Raw genomic sequence first — 18,361 nt, forward strand, 5'->3', positions numbered from 1 at the left:
AACTTCGAAGTTTCAAGGTCTGTGGTAACTCCTAATGAGGACTGTGTGATATGGTCGTAAGCTCCGGGACAAGTGAGGCGCTGGACCTTGAGTTGAGACTGTTTTGTCGACCCTCATGTCTGTTGATTGGCTTAGCACACAACCTGGAAACAGGGGGAACTGCTCGCCCTAACTCCATCTGAAAGGTAAAAAAAAAAAATCTGCCAACCGCCACCTTGAAAGAGCACGAATACACATTATATCTAACTAGTTAATTTGTGCAAAATCTTAAAGGTGCAATATGTAAGAATTGGCCACCTGTTGTACTCCGAACAAATAGAGGGCAGCATGCTGCTCCGAACTGTAGCTGCCGTTAGCTAGGTAGCTCAGTTAGCGGGTGCAGCTAGTGGTGGTGTTGTGTTGTTTACACTGCTAGCAGGAGCTTTGGATGACTAGGGGGAGGAGGTTTCAGGCTCATGATGAATGCTGGCAGGAGCAACTCCATGACATAATGTCAAAACTTTTATTCATTTACGTTTGACAAAATTCTTACATATTGCATGTTTAAGTGTGAAAACGACACATTGTGACAGATTTTGTTACCTTAGGACAGAGCAAAGCCGGCTGTTTCCTTGTTTACAAACTTAATGCTAGGATAAGCTAATAGGCTCCTGGCTAGCTTCGTATTTACTTACTTTACTTTACTTTACACAAACATGACATGATTTTCATTTAACTGTCAAGCAAGGAACCGAATAACCTCATTTCCCCAAAATGTCAAACTTTACAATGAACATGGATGGTCCAGTGGCTGTACATGACAACACTTGTTAGTAGAATAAATTATACATTTGGTTTTTGGTTCAGATTTGCTGGTAATAAACCAACATATATCCAACATATATCCATTAGACAGGGTAAACGTAGACAACATTTGTTTCTTTTTTGTAAACATTTTGTGAGGCATCTTTCAGCTGTCAATTAAAACATAACATCCCCCAAAAAGTCTTTCAACCCAAATACACTGTCTCTGACTTCATGATCTCCAACAAAGAAGACCGTGCTTCAATTTTGGGCTTGATGGTATTGCTAACCATGTAAATACTGTTGTCGGTGATGCTGTTGGTGACGGGGCAGGAGTTAGACCTTTGGCACCCCAAGCGCAGTTGCTTAACCTCCTTTTTGAAGTTCTGGCTGAAGATGTAGTAGATCATGGGATTGTATGCCGTGGAGCTCTTTGCAAACATGCACGGCAGGAGGCTGATTTCGGGTGGGATGGTGCTGCTGTCTTGGAGAATAGACCAGAGGCTTACCATGCCGTATGGTGCCCAGCAGCCGATGAAGCCCAAGCTGACCAGCACGGCAATCTGCAATAGAAACCGGAGGATAGAGTCAGTCCCCCCAAGATCTCTGAAAACAGACACCTGTCTTGGAAATGAGCTGGAATTTCGCTGGTATAAGCTCCAGCGATCTACCAGCACCTGTCCGTATGTACACAATATTGAGCAAGATGCTATTTCACAATGACCATCATTTTTTGTTGAAGCCCCCAAAGACAAACCGTCTACTATAACAATAGAGCTTCCTCATCCAAAGCAATCACTTACTATCAACAGCCTTCGATGGAGCTTGACGATGTTGGGTACTTGTTTGCTGTTCTTCAGCGACCTTTTCTGGGTGAAATAGAGGTTGATGGCGATGCCAAAGTAGCAGCCGATGATGATGGCCGTAGGAATGATGAGGTTGAAGGATAACATGGAGATGACGAAAGAGAAGCCCTCAGTTTTCATATTTCCCCAGGCAAGAGAGCAGGACAGGCCGAAGGGCTCCGGGCCGTACTTTCCCCAGCCCAGGAGGGGAAACAGAGACCAGACCAGACCGTAGAACCAGATCCACAGGCACAGCATCTTCACCGTCCTCATGCTGATTTTCTCATCTGCAGAAAAAAATGAATAATAATGAATTTATTATGTTGTCTTAGCACCCTGGCTGTACATTATGGACAGATGGTCCATTATTAGGGCATTAATGTGGAGCAGCTTGTGTTTTATGCAAAAGAGTTTTATATTCCAGATTTTTTTCCCCAAATGCATTTTAGAATAATAATTACAAAAAAAAATTGCAATCACATTTCATATCTAAAAGATGACACAGTGTAAAAAAAGGGAACATTTGTTGTCTGTCACAAGACAGATTCAACACAACTTGCAGAGCAAATAACCTTCTGCTGCCTGGTTCAGTGTACAGGATGTTCTGTACATTCACAAACATACACAAGTAAATATCTGCAGAGCTTAGACATGTACAAAAACAAACAAGGACAATCACATGGGCTGACTTACATCAACACCCAAGCCTCACATAGTTAGAAATAGCTTCAGTAGCCTGATCCTCATGTTACCATTATATTTCCTGTATGCTCTATCATGCAGGAAATATAACGGTAACATGGAGGTCACAGTATGAGAAAACAAAGGAGCCCACGATGATGAACCGCACAATGTACTGGAAGGCTCTATGGAGAAGATTACAATAAGACAATATAAAGAGAAATATGAAAGAACTATTAATTAAAGCTGCTACAAGGAACTTTCACTTGCAAAACACTGGATTTGCTTTGAAAGCAAGTGAAAGACACATGTCGATCTTTTTGTGGCTATGTAAGATGAATAACTGTAATATGACCATGTTCTCACAAAACTAACTTTGTTTTAGCGCCGTGCCACCATTTTTCCTCCGGCTGTGAGACTCCCATGAATTAAAAATGGATGCATGAATAAAGAAATCCTATAACTATATAGAAAAAGCCAATCTTCTTGCTGTTGATCTCATTTGCAATGTGTGAGCCATATTGAGGAATCGGTTATTAAATGAGACTGTTTCATAACCAGTTGAAACTTGTAGTATGTTTATACGTATACAAAAATATATTTACATTCTGGTCACCAGTAATCTCTTTTCCAAAACACTCATCTTACCAATATCTTAAAACCCACACATACACAAAAGATTGTTTTATTGATTTTTATTTCCTAGGATTTGCCTCCTGCTGAAAGGAGCCTCGTCCTTGTGGGCTTTGTGCCTTTTCTTTCTTCTTGCATGCCAATTATAACTTGTGCATGTGCACATGCATGTGGGCGCATATATATGTGTAATCTTGCAATAACAAAGCCTTCAGTCATGACCAATGAAGCTTCTCCTTCACTTTCAAGCACTAAAATGTTTTTTATTGATTGTGGTCTGTACTTTGAGCAGTGAGCGACAGATACAATGTTGACTCTGTGTTTATAGTGCATATATTTCATAGTTTATTAAGACGAATTGCAAAGCTTCGTAACACCTGATTCCACCTCTTATATAAAGATAGATATAATGTACGAGATGCACCCTTATATGAGCATTGGGCTGAGTGATTTACATGACCTGTAACTCTCTGGTCTCTTTTTTATCCTCCCTGAGTCTGCACTGTAACTTCACAGTTCCAGACAGTTGAGACAGTTCCAGTGAACCCCTTGCCCCGACCGCTTAGCCTTACAACTCCGTTTTGTTTCTTCACGCTCGGGTTAGGGTGCCCCAAATCTTGTTTAGCTAGTGGCCAGTGCTCTTTTTTATTTGATGACCCAATTGCTTTTTTATCTCCATCACATACTGTCAATGGCAAAAAGCATTATGAACCAGGATTAGCCACAGTAGCACAAGAGAGATCACCACAGCTAAAGTGAGAATATCGGAATTGTGCCGTTGTGTTTCTGTTAACATAAACGTCATCGACAACAGCTGATGATGTATGAGGATCTTGAAGAGTTCACCTCGTAACTCTGTTCTAAAGGGGCAATTAAAAACAAAGGGTAGGGGTAAAATAGGAAATGGTATTTAGTCGTAGTCACAGGTTTAACTCCTCCAACTGGCCTGATATCATGTGTGAAAAACTAGTAAAAGCACTGCAGACACACAGCAGCCGGCAGAAAGAGGAGATCATATTATGTGGAAAATCTTGTTTTTTTTCTGGGTAAACAATTGTGAAATTTACTTAAAAGAAAAGAAAAGCTAAAGGGCAACAGCAGTAATTATCGCTCCAGTTTCATCTGGAGTAATTACTCCATCAAGCACATTAAAAAGAAGGTGGTTTAAAAACCCGAAGGGAAACCATTTGCTGCATACAGCTGATAATAATGCTGATAATTAGCCGGATCAGCCACCTTTAGTAATCAATACACACATTATTAAATTGTTAATCAAACCAGGAGAGGAAATGTCATTTTTCAAATGGTAATAGTATAAAATAGTATGATCAGAAGGTTGTGATGCAAAACTACTAGTTTGCTCCTCCAAGTATAATAGTGGCAGTGCAGCAGCTCTGCTTGCTCCCATGCTCGGGTGCCTATGGCTCTGAATGGCTCTTCTGATAATTTAACAGTGTGTGGGCCCTTTTTTCCCCTCTATGATGGGACTGTTCAACTCAGCTGCACCCACCTGATACAATTTCTTGGTAAGCTGAATCAAGAGCCCAAACCTTTCCACTCTGTTAATTCCTTCATCTCCTGCCAGCGCTGTCAAACCATTCAGAAAAACTGCCATTGTGTTTGTCAGTGAGGGGAAAGGTTTTCAGCGTCAGAGAGTTCTGATATTTTTAAACATCGTGACAGGAAATTAAAGAGCGAGCCTGGCCGGCAATTTAACTGAACCAGAATAAATTCATCAAGAAGTGTCCACATGGGACATGAACCCAAAGGAATAATTCAACTTTGTTATGTACTTTCTAAAATGGGAAGACCACTATACCGCTCTAATATCCGGCTGGTAGATATAAGGCTACAGCACAGACATTATAGGAGAGGAGACCAACTACTTAAAGCATTTTTTGATAGAAAAATCAAATAGCCAAGCGCGTTGTTGCGCTGATGCAAGTGCACAGTGGAGATTCACAACAGTTTCAACCGATTTGGTGCAGCTGTAGATGGACTTGCGCGCGGAAATACCAAGAAAGGTGATGTTATTCAAACATTAGCCATTAAACTTGCATTAGTATAAGTGCTCTGGTGAGATGAGCTGACAGCGGCACGGCACGGCACTCTGAACTGAGTCATAAAAGAAGGTGGTGACATGAAACTTAAATTTCGAGCTCTGGTTACTCACTCGGAGCCTGCAGATTGAGGGACACGGTGAAGCGCACTATGGCCAGCACGGTCAGGTTCATGATGCTGGCGACGCCGAAGAAGAACCCCGCCAGGCCGTAATATATACAGGTGATATCTCCCCCAAGCCAGCGGTGGCTCCAGGCAGAGGCCACAGCCAGGGGGTACATTGTAACAGCTGCTCCCAGGTCCGTCACCGCCAGGTTCACGCACAGCAGCTCCGGCGGCTTCATTCTCGACGACCTTTTGACCGCCGTGATGATGACGAGCAGGTTTCCCACGATGGAGAGAACAGCTGGGACGCACAAGAGGAGGAAACAGAGGAGGGAAAGAGTAGTTTAAGTAAACAGGGATGTGAATAGGACCAGTAAACACACATGTAAGAGCTGAATGCATCGTATGTAACTGATGTCTTTGGATTGCACACGGAACGGGTCTCTCTTTTCCCCGTATGTGGCGAAAACTGTTGGATAATTTCCCTGCGACAATCACAAAACCGTCTGCATTTACAGGCTTTCTATGTTTAAATGACAAACTGCCTGATTTAGTTGTATTACGGTTTTCTTTGTTGTTCTGCATCAGGTAATGCTGTCCCTATAGGTCTAAATGAATCTCAAGGGACAAATGAACAAGGTTTCTATGTTTTTTCTGAGCAGTTATAACAGTGAATTTCTCGTGGGATTGGTCGCTGACGTTCCCGGGTCAGGCTAGTGACACTATGTACTGTGTACACTTGTTTAGAACATAAATTAAGGAGTGTCCCCCCCCTCCCGCCCGCCATTCCTCTGTTTGTTTTGAGCGCTCATTAACTTGATGCATCCAAAATAAAACAGCATGCGCTCCCTCTGAAGTCACACAAGCCAAACACAGAATGAATACACATTAACCACACATCATTTTGAGGTTGCCTAGAAGCCATGAGAAGGGGCAAGTGTTCACTGCAACTCAGCTGATTTATAGAGAAGAAGCCCCCAGAACAGATGTTAAAGATTTGCCTCATGACCCGAAATCCCACCTTCCAGCAGCCTGCAAAAGAGAGGCACAATGCCAGGCCACCTAATGTAAAAATATTCTGTAAAACCTGACGGGATAAATTCACCCATAAATGAAAATGCAGTCACTATTTACTCCCACTCATGCTGATGGAAAGTCAGGTGAAGTGTCTAAACAACTGAAGTATCTGGGGACAGCTGGGGAGATCTTATTGATTTGTAAAAACATTATTGATGCCACTTTTTAAAGCAGAAATCTTCACTTTAGCAGCTACGCTAAATCCTGTCTGAAGTAGGTACATAAGCTCTACTTCAGTTGCTTAAGAGACTGCTGCAACTCAGTTTTTCTGTAAAACTGCGGAAATGTTTTGTGGACTATGACTTTCCATTGGCTGAGGGGTGATTAGATAATCTCAATCTAAATCTTTAAAAGGCATTTTTCCAGATAGAGGAAAATAGTTGCGACGAATGTGTATTGACTGGAAGCAAGGGGAAATGAGAGACAGAAACATAGAAATACTGCAGCGGCACTCGTGCGTAATGCTGGTGGATGCATGGACTTTCACTGCCCTCGCACTGCTAAAGGACAACGTGAACGGTATTTCCCTCTGGACAGAGCCCCACAAGTTGTTTCCTCCTTTTCCCAGTCTGTCATTTAGAGAGTGGAAATGAAACAGTAACTATCAAATATCATAAAGTGCCCGACTCATCAATTACTGATGCTTTGGGATTGTGGGTCGCCATCCCGAAGCGTCGGTATTTGACAAGCTGGGAACGAGACTCTAAAAATCGACTTTCTTACAAATTGGACGTTTAAACATCATCGCGTCTCACACAGCTTTATAAGGCAAATGCATTCCTGTAGAATCACGCCACCTGGGAGGAGACAAACAGTGTGGGTAACTCTCAGTCAAAGCCATTTCTCATTCAATAATATCAGTGAGCGTGGAGCATTTCCAAATCCCAATCTCAGGCACCTGAACCTCCTAACATAAAGCATGCAGACTGCAAAGACCTTGGAGACATCACAGATGAACTACAATTCCAATGCATAAATTAAACATTCCTTTACGTCCATAAATGTCTACCGCACAGACCACAGCAAAACAGGACGAGGTGCGTGCTTCATTGCTGTTTGTAACAGGAAACTGGTAAATGGTTAAGGCCACTTCTACTGTGACACACACAGTGGGAGCACTTGACCTCATCCAGCTACCCAACACAGAAAGGTTATGGTTGTATAACAGTCAAAGAGCAGAGAGAGTTGTATTCCTCAGACACCTCAGTTCACACCAGATCTGAGAAGATCAATCAATCCCATTTTTAGAATGACAACACTGGCCCAAGTGTCTGTCTCAGAAGAGGACAGCAGCACGGAGCGAATCGAATGCCCCGGACGTATCTTTAAAATTTTATAAGCACTTTCACCACGGACAGCTAGAGAATCGGTAATGTGTGGGGCACGGCCCTGGGGACTTACACCTCCACTCAAAAAGTCAGCCTGTCTGAAGGAGAAGCTGCCAACGTGACTGAACTGAGACACAGTAAAGGCTGCGCCATTCATTTTTTATTTATTATGTGACTCTCCACTGCCCTCTTATTTTGTTTCGATAACGACTCACCTGGAAACAACTCTGCACATCAATTCTCTAGCATCTCACCCCGGTTTTCTACATTACTGCACACTGCTACTTTATCATCATTTAATACGTGTTGTGAGAAAAAATATAAATTCCCTTTTCTATTTCGAAAGCCCTTTAAAAATCAGCCTTTGACAGACTCTTCCTAAATGTGGCAAACATCACAAACAATTTAGCTCTGCTTCCTGTTTTCTTTATGGTTGCAGATATTCGCTTCAGGTGCAAACGGCTAACGGTTCCTAATTTTGTGAGGCAGATTTTACATGCAGCGTTTATCCTGTCTGGTTCGTGCTTCCCGGCAATCTCATAAAAATCAGAAATGTGTCCAGATGTCTGCTTTCACAAATACTGGGGGTGTTTTTTTTTTTATTACTCGCTGCTGATATCTGCTTCCCTCCATGATATCTCCTAACATAAGCTACATTAGCTCAATATTCAATCCGAGGCCAGAAAATTAACAATCAACATCGGCTGCTCTGTCACTGCATCGATGCAGTCTCTCGCATTCGCATTGCAATGCCCTTTAGAATTGAGACATTTCCACACCTCTAGCATTTATATTACCTTTCCCAAGCAAAGAAACCAACTGGGGTTCGGTGCACCCCAGGAGTCTGTGAGGCCCACCTTCATACACTTTTAGCATTTATATTACCTTTCCCAAAGAAATAAACTACCTCTAAACAGGACAAACTCGTATGCCAATCAAAAAACCTCTGGAGAAGAGTCTTTTTCCCTTCGGTCTCCTCCTACGCACCTGTCGACCTTAAAGTGTGCGACTGCTGTACTCTGTGAAGCTAAACATTATGCTCTAGTGTTAGTGAGTACTCCAGCGCAAGTCCTTTACAGCTCACCTACGGTTTCAACCTGCGTGGTTTGAATGTTGGAATGTCAGTTGTGCATGTTTTCTATCTATGTTTTCGAGAGGTTGGTAGCTAACAATATCAGCAATCCTGAGAAAGAAACTCCTGGCTGCTCTGAAGGAGAACAAACTTTCCCTGCATTTAGTGTGTTCAGACGAATAACAGCTAAAAAAAAAAAATCCTTTTCGTTGAACCTGGGTTCTGACAGATAGATTGACAGATCAACAGATGTGGAGTGGAACAGTATATGAAACATAAGCGTCTGATCACTGAAACTGCACAGCTTGAGGCTTATCATTTCTCATTACAGATAGCCTGTAGCACTCTCTTTATTGTCTAGCTTGAAGTTGAACCAGTTCAGCTATCGGGTTTCGAGAGGTGGTGATTATTTCTGAGCTTCTTTGGCTCTGCAGCACCGTCTTGTTCCCGTCTCTTACACATTCGATGACATATTGACTTATCTTGTTAACCCTTCCAGTCGAAATTGTACAGGGGGATACTACTTCTGCAGGGAAGATTTGTCATGTAACACTCTGATGCTATCTTGTGCAACAATTAAGCAGGTCCCTTCTTGAAGACAGAACAAAATCTTCAGTTGAGGCAATAATATAAGATTTAAAAATGACTGTAAACAGGGCAACAACCAGCTGACTCATTTCTACTTACTGACAACTCATTCCAGATTAGATGTGATTAAATCTAATTAGCTGATAAAACTCCGCACCCCAAACACTGAGACATGCTCTCAAAGTCAGTGGTGGACCTAGGGTTTTACTGAATCAGGGGCCCAAAAGGGGCCACACTTACTTTACACAGCATGGTCCAGTATAATGCAGGGGGTCTGGGAGTTTTCCCCCAGGAAAATGCGGCATAAGATTGATTCTGGTGAGTTTTTATGCATGTAAATAACCAGAAAACCTGACCTAACAGCATATCGACTGGGGCGGAGTTGTCTTACGAATTATGGCATCATAAAACAATGCAATTTATTGGGTAGGATGAGTAATAGTCCCCCCCCAATCCCTGTATCTATGACACAAACTCTTCCCTCTGTTGCTGCATTAATTTCATCAAACATTGTAAAGCTGGAGTTGTCCATTCATATTTATTAAAGTCTACGGACTCAACTCGCAGAGCTGAATGAAGCAGACCTTATTCACTTGGCAGCCATTTTCCTCCAACGTCACGCTCAGGTTGGGAAACCTGAATGCTGGAATAACACAACGCTGCTGTATTCCAGGTTGCGAGTAAACGTAGGTAATCTGTCGTAATCACAGCAGTGCGACATTTGAGCTTCCCACCCCCGAGTGGGACGTCAAAGGAAAATGGCCGTCGTGTGAATATGGTCTATGAAGTGCTCTTAACAGCCGCTCCCCTGGATCAACCCATGCCGTCATCATGTCATCTAGATTTCTTATCTTCCCAAAACTGACTCTAATCCCCACAGGATCAGCTGCAGCACTGTGTTATCACGAAGCCCAGAGATGTAATTAACTTCCAGCTGAGTGATGATCACATCCATGGATGTTCAGTTGAGCCCGATGCTCTAATCCTCTACACAAAAGCAGGAACGAATCGATGGGCACCTTAAGTGACCATCGCTTCCTCTATAAGGAACTTAGGTCTTTACAAGCCCGTGTAATATGCAGTGATTGTGTAAAAAACAAAAGGTTGTCCCATTCAACATCTTTGACCCTCCCTTAAAGTGAATGCTACATTACCTGCGTCCTATTACATTCTTCCGAAGCACTGACCCTCAGTAAGTCCAGGCAAACCTGATTAGTTACCGCTTAGTTTGAAGTTAGCAGAATACAAGGCAGAGCACAGTAAAAAAGATGTAGCATTAATGATGTTTGGTTGTGTGTGTGATGTGTGAATGGGTGGGTTAAAATGTGGTGTAAGGAGTTTTAAGAAGGGGCAACTGCCCGACAGTCGTAAAATAACCATTTTATGCTGTAATATAAATAAAAAGATCAATGAGGCAGATAAGAGTGCTTTCTTCAGAGCTAACAGAGCTCAATAATGGTCCAATGGCACAATATTGACTGGAGAGGGATTACGAGAGAGAAGAGGCAAGTGGAGAGAGTAGGGGGAGGGGTGGAGGTAGAAGAATGGGGAGATTGACAGGTGGCTGTGCACATATAGATGGATTCACGTAGCCCACATCTGAGAAGCTCACCTCACTTTTCTGAAAAACAAATACATACCAATGCATTTAAATTTTTTTTAAATCAATTAACATATAAATAGAGATGTCTTGATCTAAACGGAAAGGCTCTTGGAGCAATTTATCTCAACAATTTAACACGAGGTCGCTCCTTTAGTGTCTGAACAGTCGAGCCGTATGCAATGACCACATAAGGGGAAAGTGTGCATCCATGTGCAAGAAATTGATTGTCTCCCAAGATGCTTTGTGCACATTAATGTAGATTTGGAGAAGTGACGTGTGTGATGCCTTGTTCTTGGGTCATAAACTCAGGGAAGAACATTTCCCAGACTTTGGTAGTGGATCACCACATTTGTTTTTCTTTTTTCCACTCGCCTCTCAGTACCATTTTGCAATTATGCAACACAAAACTATACAATAGGTGTTTGCAACAACACCACCACATTAATATTTATTATTCAATCCCTTAAATAACTTTTCCCCAGCACCTCTTGAATGAAACCGTTGTGTGTGTGATTATTGACTGATCTTTTTGTGCCTGTTATATGACTGTTAGTTACCTCTATGCCTCATTATGGATAGATTGTGCAAGGCATCTGAGAAGAATCTTGCCTCATTCTAATGACCTAATCAGAGCATTCGTGTCACTACTGACACCCCACTCAGTGCTAATGGGAGAGTAAGTGCTGTGCATTCACGCTGTTTCGGAAGAAAAGAATGGAAGGCATCCCCACCTCCCCACCTTCCCTTTGCTTCATCCGGATGTGAACCGTCAAGGCTGTTGAACATCACAAACAACAAATCAGATGATTACATGACTTGTTTTTGCCACCTTCCATGTCACTTTGCTCTGCAGCTCTTGTGAATTTCTCTCACAGTATATCTAATTGTTTCGAGATTCACATCATCACTGAGCAGGTCCAATCAGTTTATTATGCTCGAGCATGCTGAAGACAACCAGCACTTTCAATTTACAGCAACCTCATAATAAGCCAATAATCCTCCATACCTATTTCCTGTAGTACAAATGAGGCAATCCTTACAGAGAGGCAATCATTGGCAAAGCCGTAGTATAGTGTGAATTCATGTAATTATGCCTCAGTAATCGTCAATACTATGAAATATTGAGAATATGAAAGCCTTTGGAGTTCCTCTTTTTTCCTTTTTTCTAAAGACATTATTGCTGACACTCTTTCTCACACTTGCAGTGATGCATTTCCAATCGACACACCACACAAAGGTCACCAAACACCAAATTCGTCCCATAATATTCCTGCTTTTTTCTGCAAATCATAAAAAAATGTCTCGTCTTAAGGTCACATAACTCTTCTGTCCTGTTGCGTCTTGTCTGCACACTCTGTTCTCCTCCATCTTGGATATAATGTCATATTGCACCAAAAAAAAACAAAAAAAAAAAAACAGGGTCACTGCCAGGTGAGTCCTTCAACACCTGCAAATAATCTTAGTGTCGAGAGTGCTGACTTACAATACCAAATACTGTCTGATTTATTTGGATTTAAAGGGATTTACAGAGATGGAATCAGCCACATGCTCCTCCCAGTGGATACCAGAGAAATGAGCAGGGATAAAGTGTAGATGTGAAGTGAATGCCAACACTCAATCAGCTCCTTTTGTCCACTAGAGGAAATCACCGGGAGGTTTTATCACATGATGGGTTTTTAGCCACGAGGGTCACCTGACTGTTTACTTGTCTGCAACTTTACAGCTATCATCCATCTTTCATTACTCTCTGTTAATCTATCAATCCTCCTTCGGTGCTCTGGTAGATTAACTGCCTTTTCCTTATGATAAAGTTCCAGACAGACATCATGTGTGATGACAGCTGGATGATTGCAGTCTGTCATCCTAGCTGATTACCAAGACCGGTAGATGACATGAGAGCACCCCCATAGAAGAGAGATATGATCGGTCGGAGCTGCAGGAAGAGCTGCACAAAATTAAGGCTGGCTTTACTGTTTTGCATGGAATATTGCAATGTATGTGAGATCCATCCATGTGGTATTAAGAGTTCATTTTCTTACAGCATGGTTACTTAAGTCTATATTAGAAGGATGAAACACCCTGCTGTGACCATGCCCAGAGAGAATATCATCCACTGGTCTAATTGCTCCCCAGTTTGTCTTCTTTAAAGCCCACATGAAGGGCTTCAATGTGTCTTTTCATGTCTCTACTTAACTGATTTAAAGCTCCATACAAGCATAATGAAGACTCTTGTGTTTTTTGTTACCATTGATTTACACATCTGACCTCAAGACCACTGCATGCCTCATCAAGCATTTCATGGTTAACATTGTGGCGAATGAACAGGATTCTGTCACGCACGCACACACACCACATGCACCTGCTCACAGCTTCCCCAGCAATCATTTGTGCAGATTAATGCAAAACGATGACTCTCCTGCCACACTGAAAACACTCGACACATTTTTCACAGTTAAAGTTTTAGATGAGGAAGAAAACACCACACATAAGCAGAGACTCGTGAGTACATTTTAAGTCCAACACGCACGGGGTGGCGCGCTGCTTGTGCGTAAAAGCGGATTATGTAAAACGCACAATTTAGCGCTTTCAACTCTCCAAACCCTGTGAAAGAAATCAATTTCATATCCGCTCACAATTAACTGAGCCAAGCACGCATGCAAAGTTTCTGAGCGCTACGCGCGGCTTTTTTACTTACTTAAAACCAACAGGTAACAACCTGTGCCGATGTCCAGCGCTGGCGATAAACTGGAAGTGTACATATCCATTGTGACGAGTTACCGAGAGGAAGGATATAAAGGAGAAGAGAGGAGAAGAAGTGACCCTACTCCATGTGATGGAGAGAAGTCAAAATGCGCCGCTGCTGACGCGTTCCGGTGTCAGATCCATCTGTACTCAAGTGTGGAGCGGAGAGGCTCTCAGGGGCGCAGCGCGCTGGTGTCCTCTGCTCCAGCTGGAGCCTTACGCTTTTGTAATGTGCGTCGCCAGGGAGATCATTTATGAGGGCAGGGCTACCGTCCAGCGTCTCCACCGCTGCTGTGTGACTCCATGTAAGACTTTCACCTCGCACAAGTGAGTGAAAAAGAGGAGAGGAACATCTTGAACTGTTGATTGCGCTCTAAATCGCTTTTAATCACCTTATACCTAATGCTGAAAACATGAGAAAATGTAAAAAAGAAAACATGAAAAGAATTTATTCATTAATACAGACATTAATTCAAATAGTTTTTTGGGACTTGGCTGCTGCTATCAGGCTGTCTGTATGGTCCCAGTGCGGTGTGGATAATCCTGTTATATATTTTATGCATGCTGTATGATCTTCTACAGGGCCAGAGGGCAGCTCAGTGTGGATCCTTCATGCTTATGTAAAGGCTGCTGCAAAGACAAGGATGTGTAATCTTTAATGCCTTAGGCTCAATGACAGATTTGCTGAGTATGTGTTGCTGGAGAATTATTAATTAATGCACCAAGTTTCACTGTTTCACTGGATGTAGTCAGTTACATGTAGGCCAAATTAAACTAATAGTTTAGTAGATTGAAGTCACAGCTACTGTGCTTGTGTTTATATGGTGGCTGAGAGAGCTTGTGGACTGTTGCAAGCTAGCTGCTATCACATATTTGGCCATGGATCTAGCAAGAAACATTTTGTTAGAGCAGTGGAGGCTGATTTATCCCTATCAAGGCTGCTCAATGGCACATTAAGCCAAAAATGGTCAACTTCTCTGGTATAAAATTACCCATGTCTTCAAAGATGTGGGGCCCCATAGAGCATGCACTCGAGCCTACCACTGGCTAACTTCCAGTTTATCATGAGGCTCTAGACTTTCCGAATGGATCAAAATCTGATACTCACTTCACGGGGGTTGTGACACACACACAAAAATGTATCCACCATTTTACAGCCATTTCTTTCAGAATGTAAACTTCAGGGAAAAAGTATTTTTGGGCCCCAGTGCGTCACATGATGTTGTAATGACACGGCTTGGCCACTTTGAAGAAATTGGCTTCAAAGCCTGGCACTTGTCCTGGGGGCTTGGTGCTGGCCAGTGAGAGTGGCTGTGGAGGCTTTTTTTGCCTTGATGTCTGATGCATAAAGAATTACCACCGTATGTGTCACCATGTTGATGAGACCAGCTGCAGATGAGAATAAACGTCTGGGTGGTAATTCATCACTGGGGGTGGCTGGACTGGAAACCTGGTCCTAAAAAAGACAAAGGTGTGGCAGGGCAGCTAGTTTAGTTCAGACATATTGTTTTTATAATGGCAACTCTGTAGTGTTTTGAATGTTTTTTGTAAAGCCCTCTGTACATGTAAGATATGATTAATAAGATCTTTAATTTTGATATTACAGACAGGATTTAGTCATTATTTCACTCTGATGGTGTCAGTACTCATAATACGTACTTCACAGTACCATCTGCCCCTTTTTACAGCAAGAAAGTAGAGAACAGTCATGTACAAAACTAATGATTTTTTATGTCATATAGCGGAAACATGGACTGCAGAAAGTAACGTGTTCATTAGACCGCCACATGGTTTTTACAGGGCACACGGTTCACAAAGTACAACTAACTGAGATCTTCAGCCACTTTAGACTTACTTGTCACTGTCACTCAGTCCAATGCTTGATGCAGCAGGATCTTCCAGCCCTGCAAGCTCTGGTCGTTTCTTCATGGGGATAGAAGCCGGAGCTGTACCTTGTTCTTTCCTGGAGCAAGAAGTTCATGATTTACTGACTGTGCACAATATCTAACAGAATCGCTGCTACAGTTAGACACGCGTTATAAACCTTTTAGTTTGAGAAAGCCTTATGTACTCCTGTTTAGCTTCTTTTCTCTGCCGCGGATGTGGTGTCTTTTCAGGAGCTGTTGTTGTTGATGATAAAAGTCGCTTTTCTGAAGCTTCTGCATCTTTACTGAGGCTGTTAGCTTCTCTGCGGTAGTTCCCTCTGGAGCTGGCTCGACTTCCCACATCATCTCCTGTGGCACACTAGAGGCTACAGTGACTCACTATCACGCCCCAGGCCAGGCGGACTTATTACAAGAAGAGATGACCTGTACTTGGCTGCTTAGCAGTGGATATCTCTGCAATACAGTACACTCACGTCTTGGACACAGCGCAAGATCTGTTACTTCTTCACACTCTGATGATAGGGTTGATTAATTTTTTAAATGTTTTAAACTAAAATGATGTCCAGATCTTACAAAATGCACTTTTAAATATTTAGCTCGCTCTTGCTGGTTTCTACAACTTTACCACCCCCAGCCTCAAGTGTCATTTGCAGTGAGTTTGTGGGCATGCATAGCTAGCATACAAACAATTAGCAAAGGAAAGATCTGCACACCAAAAAACTCCCGTTTGAAGGACTTTTATTTGATATGTATCAAGGTTACTGCAGGTCCACACCACGTAGAAAGGATGTGGAAGCTGAAGGACCCTGAAATGGCATCCTTCATTTCCCCACAGCAGCATCTCAGATCACGCTGGTCCACAGCTGTCCCTGTGCCTCGAAATCAAAATGACTTGCATCCAGTGGGACTTTAATTAGCTTTGCACCAATGCCAGCCACAGTTATGACACCCGTTATTTTATAATGAGGGTTAGCTCATATTGGAAAATAATAGCCTTTTGACTGACACAGTCAAATTGAAATAGTAACATATAGAAAGGATCTGTCTGTGACCCTAATAGCCTTCAAGATTGGTAGAGAGATTGAATTTTTTTCTCTTTGAACTCTCTTTTATCGTCTGTCAGCACCTGCGATAGAAAGTCCATTGTGGAGAATCATTTACCCACACTTTCCAGACAGTCCATCAGAATTGATGTTTACAATTAACAGCTAGGTGCAGGGCCGAGCACATATATTTCACTGCTGGGAAGGAGAGGCCGAAGGAACAGAATGATAAAACAAGCCTGTCAAAGTTTCGAAGACTTTTCCGCGACAAGAGTACGAAGCTATTTGCAAAGGGTTGGTCTTTGGTTTTCACTGTTTGAGGTGTTGATTGGAGTGTTTGTCTGACAAAAGGTTGATAAAAAGCTGCTATACCCTGGGGAGATGTGTTTAGCTATAATAAAAAGTGTTAGTTTAACATTGATAGAAGTGATGCAAACACAATTTGCACCTTTTGGCCGTTTCAAGCAGAGATGTCGTCGAAAAACATCAGGACCTTCTGGTTACTAATATTGTCAGAAGCCAGTATGTGATACTAGGTGTACAATTTTTGTTTGTCTGAGAAGATAAATGAGCAAAAGCCTGTGGAACTGAAGGTACCCTGGGGAGTATTTACTGTAAACAGAAGCGGTTTTGTTTTCAGTTTGACGCTAATCACAAGAAACACTTTGTCATATAAACCTGTAATGAATTGAATTTCTAATGTCAACGTATTGATATGTTTATTTGTTGCGGTCTTCTTCTTCCTCACCTCTCTTTTTTGAAACATTCCAACCTTTTAGAGGCAAAACAATAAAGAGTGAGGAGAAAACACAGGCTCAAATACACAGGGAGTGATTGGCTAATGGAACAAAAAGGGCAGCCACACAAAGGAAACCATGACATGGAGTCTTTAAACTCATCTTCTTGGATTATTAAATCAGTTTTGGTTCACTGTCGCTGCTCTCGTGGACAAAGAAGCTCTGATAAATCAACTGCATGCTTGTCAAACAGCAGACAGAAAAATTTAGCAAAGACTAATAACCCTTTTCCCACTGGTCAGAAATCCCACTTAAACCTGCTAAGATCAGGCTTTTGTGTGCAATGGGAATGTGATAACTCAGCATTTACACCTGGGTCAATACACTCTACAGTAGACACAGGTTTTTATCACCTGGGCTCATATTTGATCTGAACGTAATGTAACGGGTGATGATGCGTGATCAACATCGGGTGGTGGCGTGCAAATAAAGAAGGAATTTATGGTTTTATTACTGGACACAGTGTTGGAGGTGGAGAAAAAAGCTCAACTTCCCGGCAATTAAAATACCTTGATCGCAGACCAAGCTGTCTTCCGGTTTTGCGGCCATCTAACTTGAACGGGGATAAAATAATTTAATCCTGCGGTTCTTCTTCTGTGATAGTGAAACGAGTCATTTTGTGATGCCCAAAATAATGTATCCCCCGTTTTACTGACGCTTCTTTCATAATCTATTGTTTTGTCTTCTGTTCTGATAAATTAAGGTATCATATACTTGAAGTCAGTGTTTCAGGCATAATGCAGTTCTGAAAGTTTATAGGTGTGTAGCTGAAATCAAAATGAAGGTTGAATTTGAAAATGCAGTCCGACCCATGTGAATTGAGTATCGTGTCATAATGCGATCATCACGAGCGGGTGCTCATGGGTTGAAACGTCAACCATCGTGGCTGGTGTGATCCAATAGCAAGATTGCCTCTAGTTTTTTAGTTTTTTTTCTGATTAACTGTGGTCTTTACTTGTAACCCAGTAACAAGAGCTGAACAGCATGAGGGACCTTCATACAGGTCACTGAAGTTCATTTGGTCAGCTGACACGGCCTGCTGTTCTCCAGATGGATGCTGAGAATGAGCAGAATGCTCTCAAAGACTTCCTGGAGGGAGAATCTATTGAAGCAAATG

General features: G+C 42.2%; 1 protein-coding gene across 1 annotated transcript; it reads right to left on the reverse strand.

The window, feature by feature from the left end:
* Positions 1-989: 989 nt before the first annotated feature.
* On the reverse strand, positions 990-13,541 carry opn8b (opsin 8, group member b). Its single transcript, XM_073492474.1, has 4 exons — positions 13,472-13,541; positions 5,116-5,409; positions 1,587-1,915; positions 990-1,346 (listed from the first exon to the last, which is right to left on the reverse strand). The coding sequence occupies exons 1-4, from the start codon at positions 13,539-13,541 to the stop codon at positions 990-992; spliced, it is 1,050 nt and encodes a 349-aa protein (XP_073348575.1).
* Between the last annotated feature and the right edge of the window lie 4,820 nt (positions 13,542-18,361).

This window comes from Pagrus major, chromosome 22 (assembly GCF_040436345.1).
Source record: "Pagrus major chromosome 22, Pma_NU_1.0".
Taxonomy (NCBI): domain Eukaryota; kingdom Metazoa; phylum Chordata; class Actinopteri; order Spariformes; family Sparidae; genus Pagrus; species Pagrus major.

What these genes read in the sequence shown, in the direction of transcription:
- opn8b (XM_073492474.1), bottom strand. Translation starts at nt 13,541, where the DNA reads ATGGATATGTACACTTCCAGTTTATCGCCAGCGCTGGACATCGGCACA. An exon ending in TTGTTACCTGTTGGTTTTAA is followed by an intron (nt 5,410 to 13,471) that starts GTAAGTAAAAAA and finishes TGTGCGTCCCAG; the next exon opens with CTGTTCTCTCCATCGTGGGA. An exon ending in TCCATCGAAGGCTGTTGATA is followed by an intron (nt 1,347 to 1,586) that starts GTAAGTGATTGC and finishes TTTCTATTGCAG; the next exon opens with ATTGCCGTGCTGGTCAGCTT.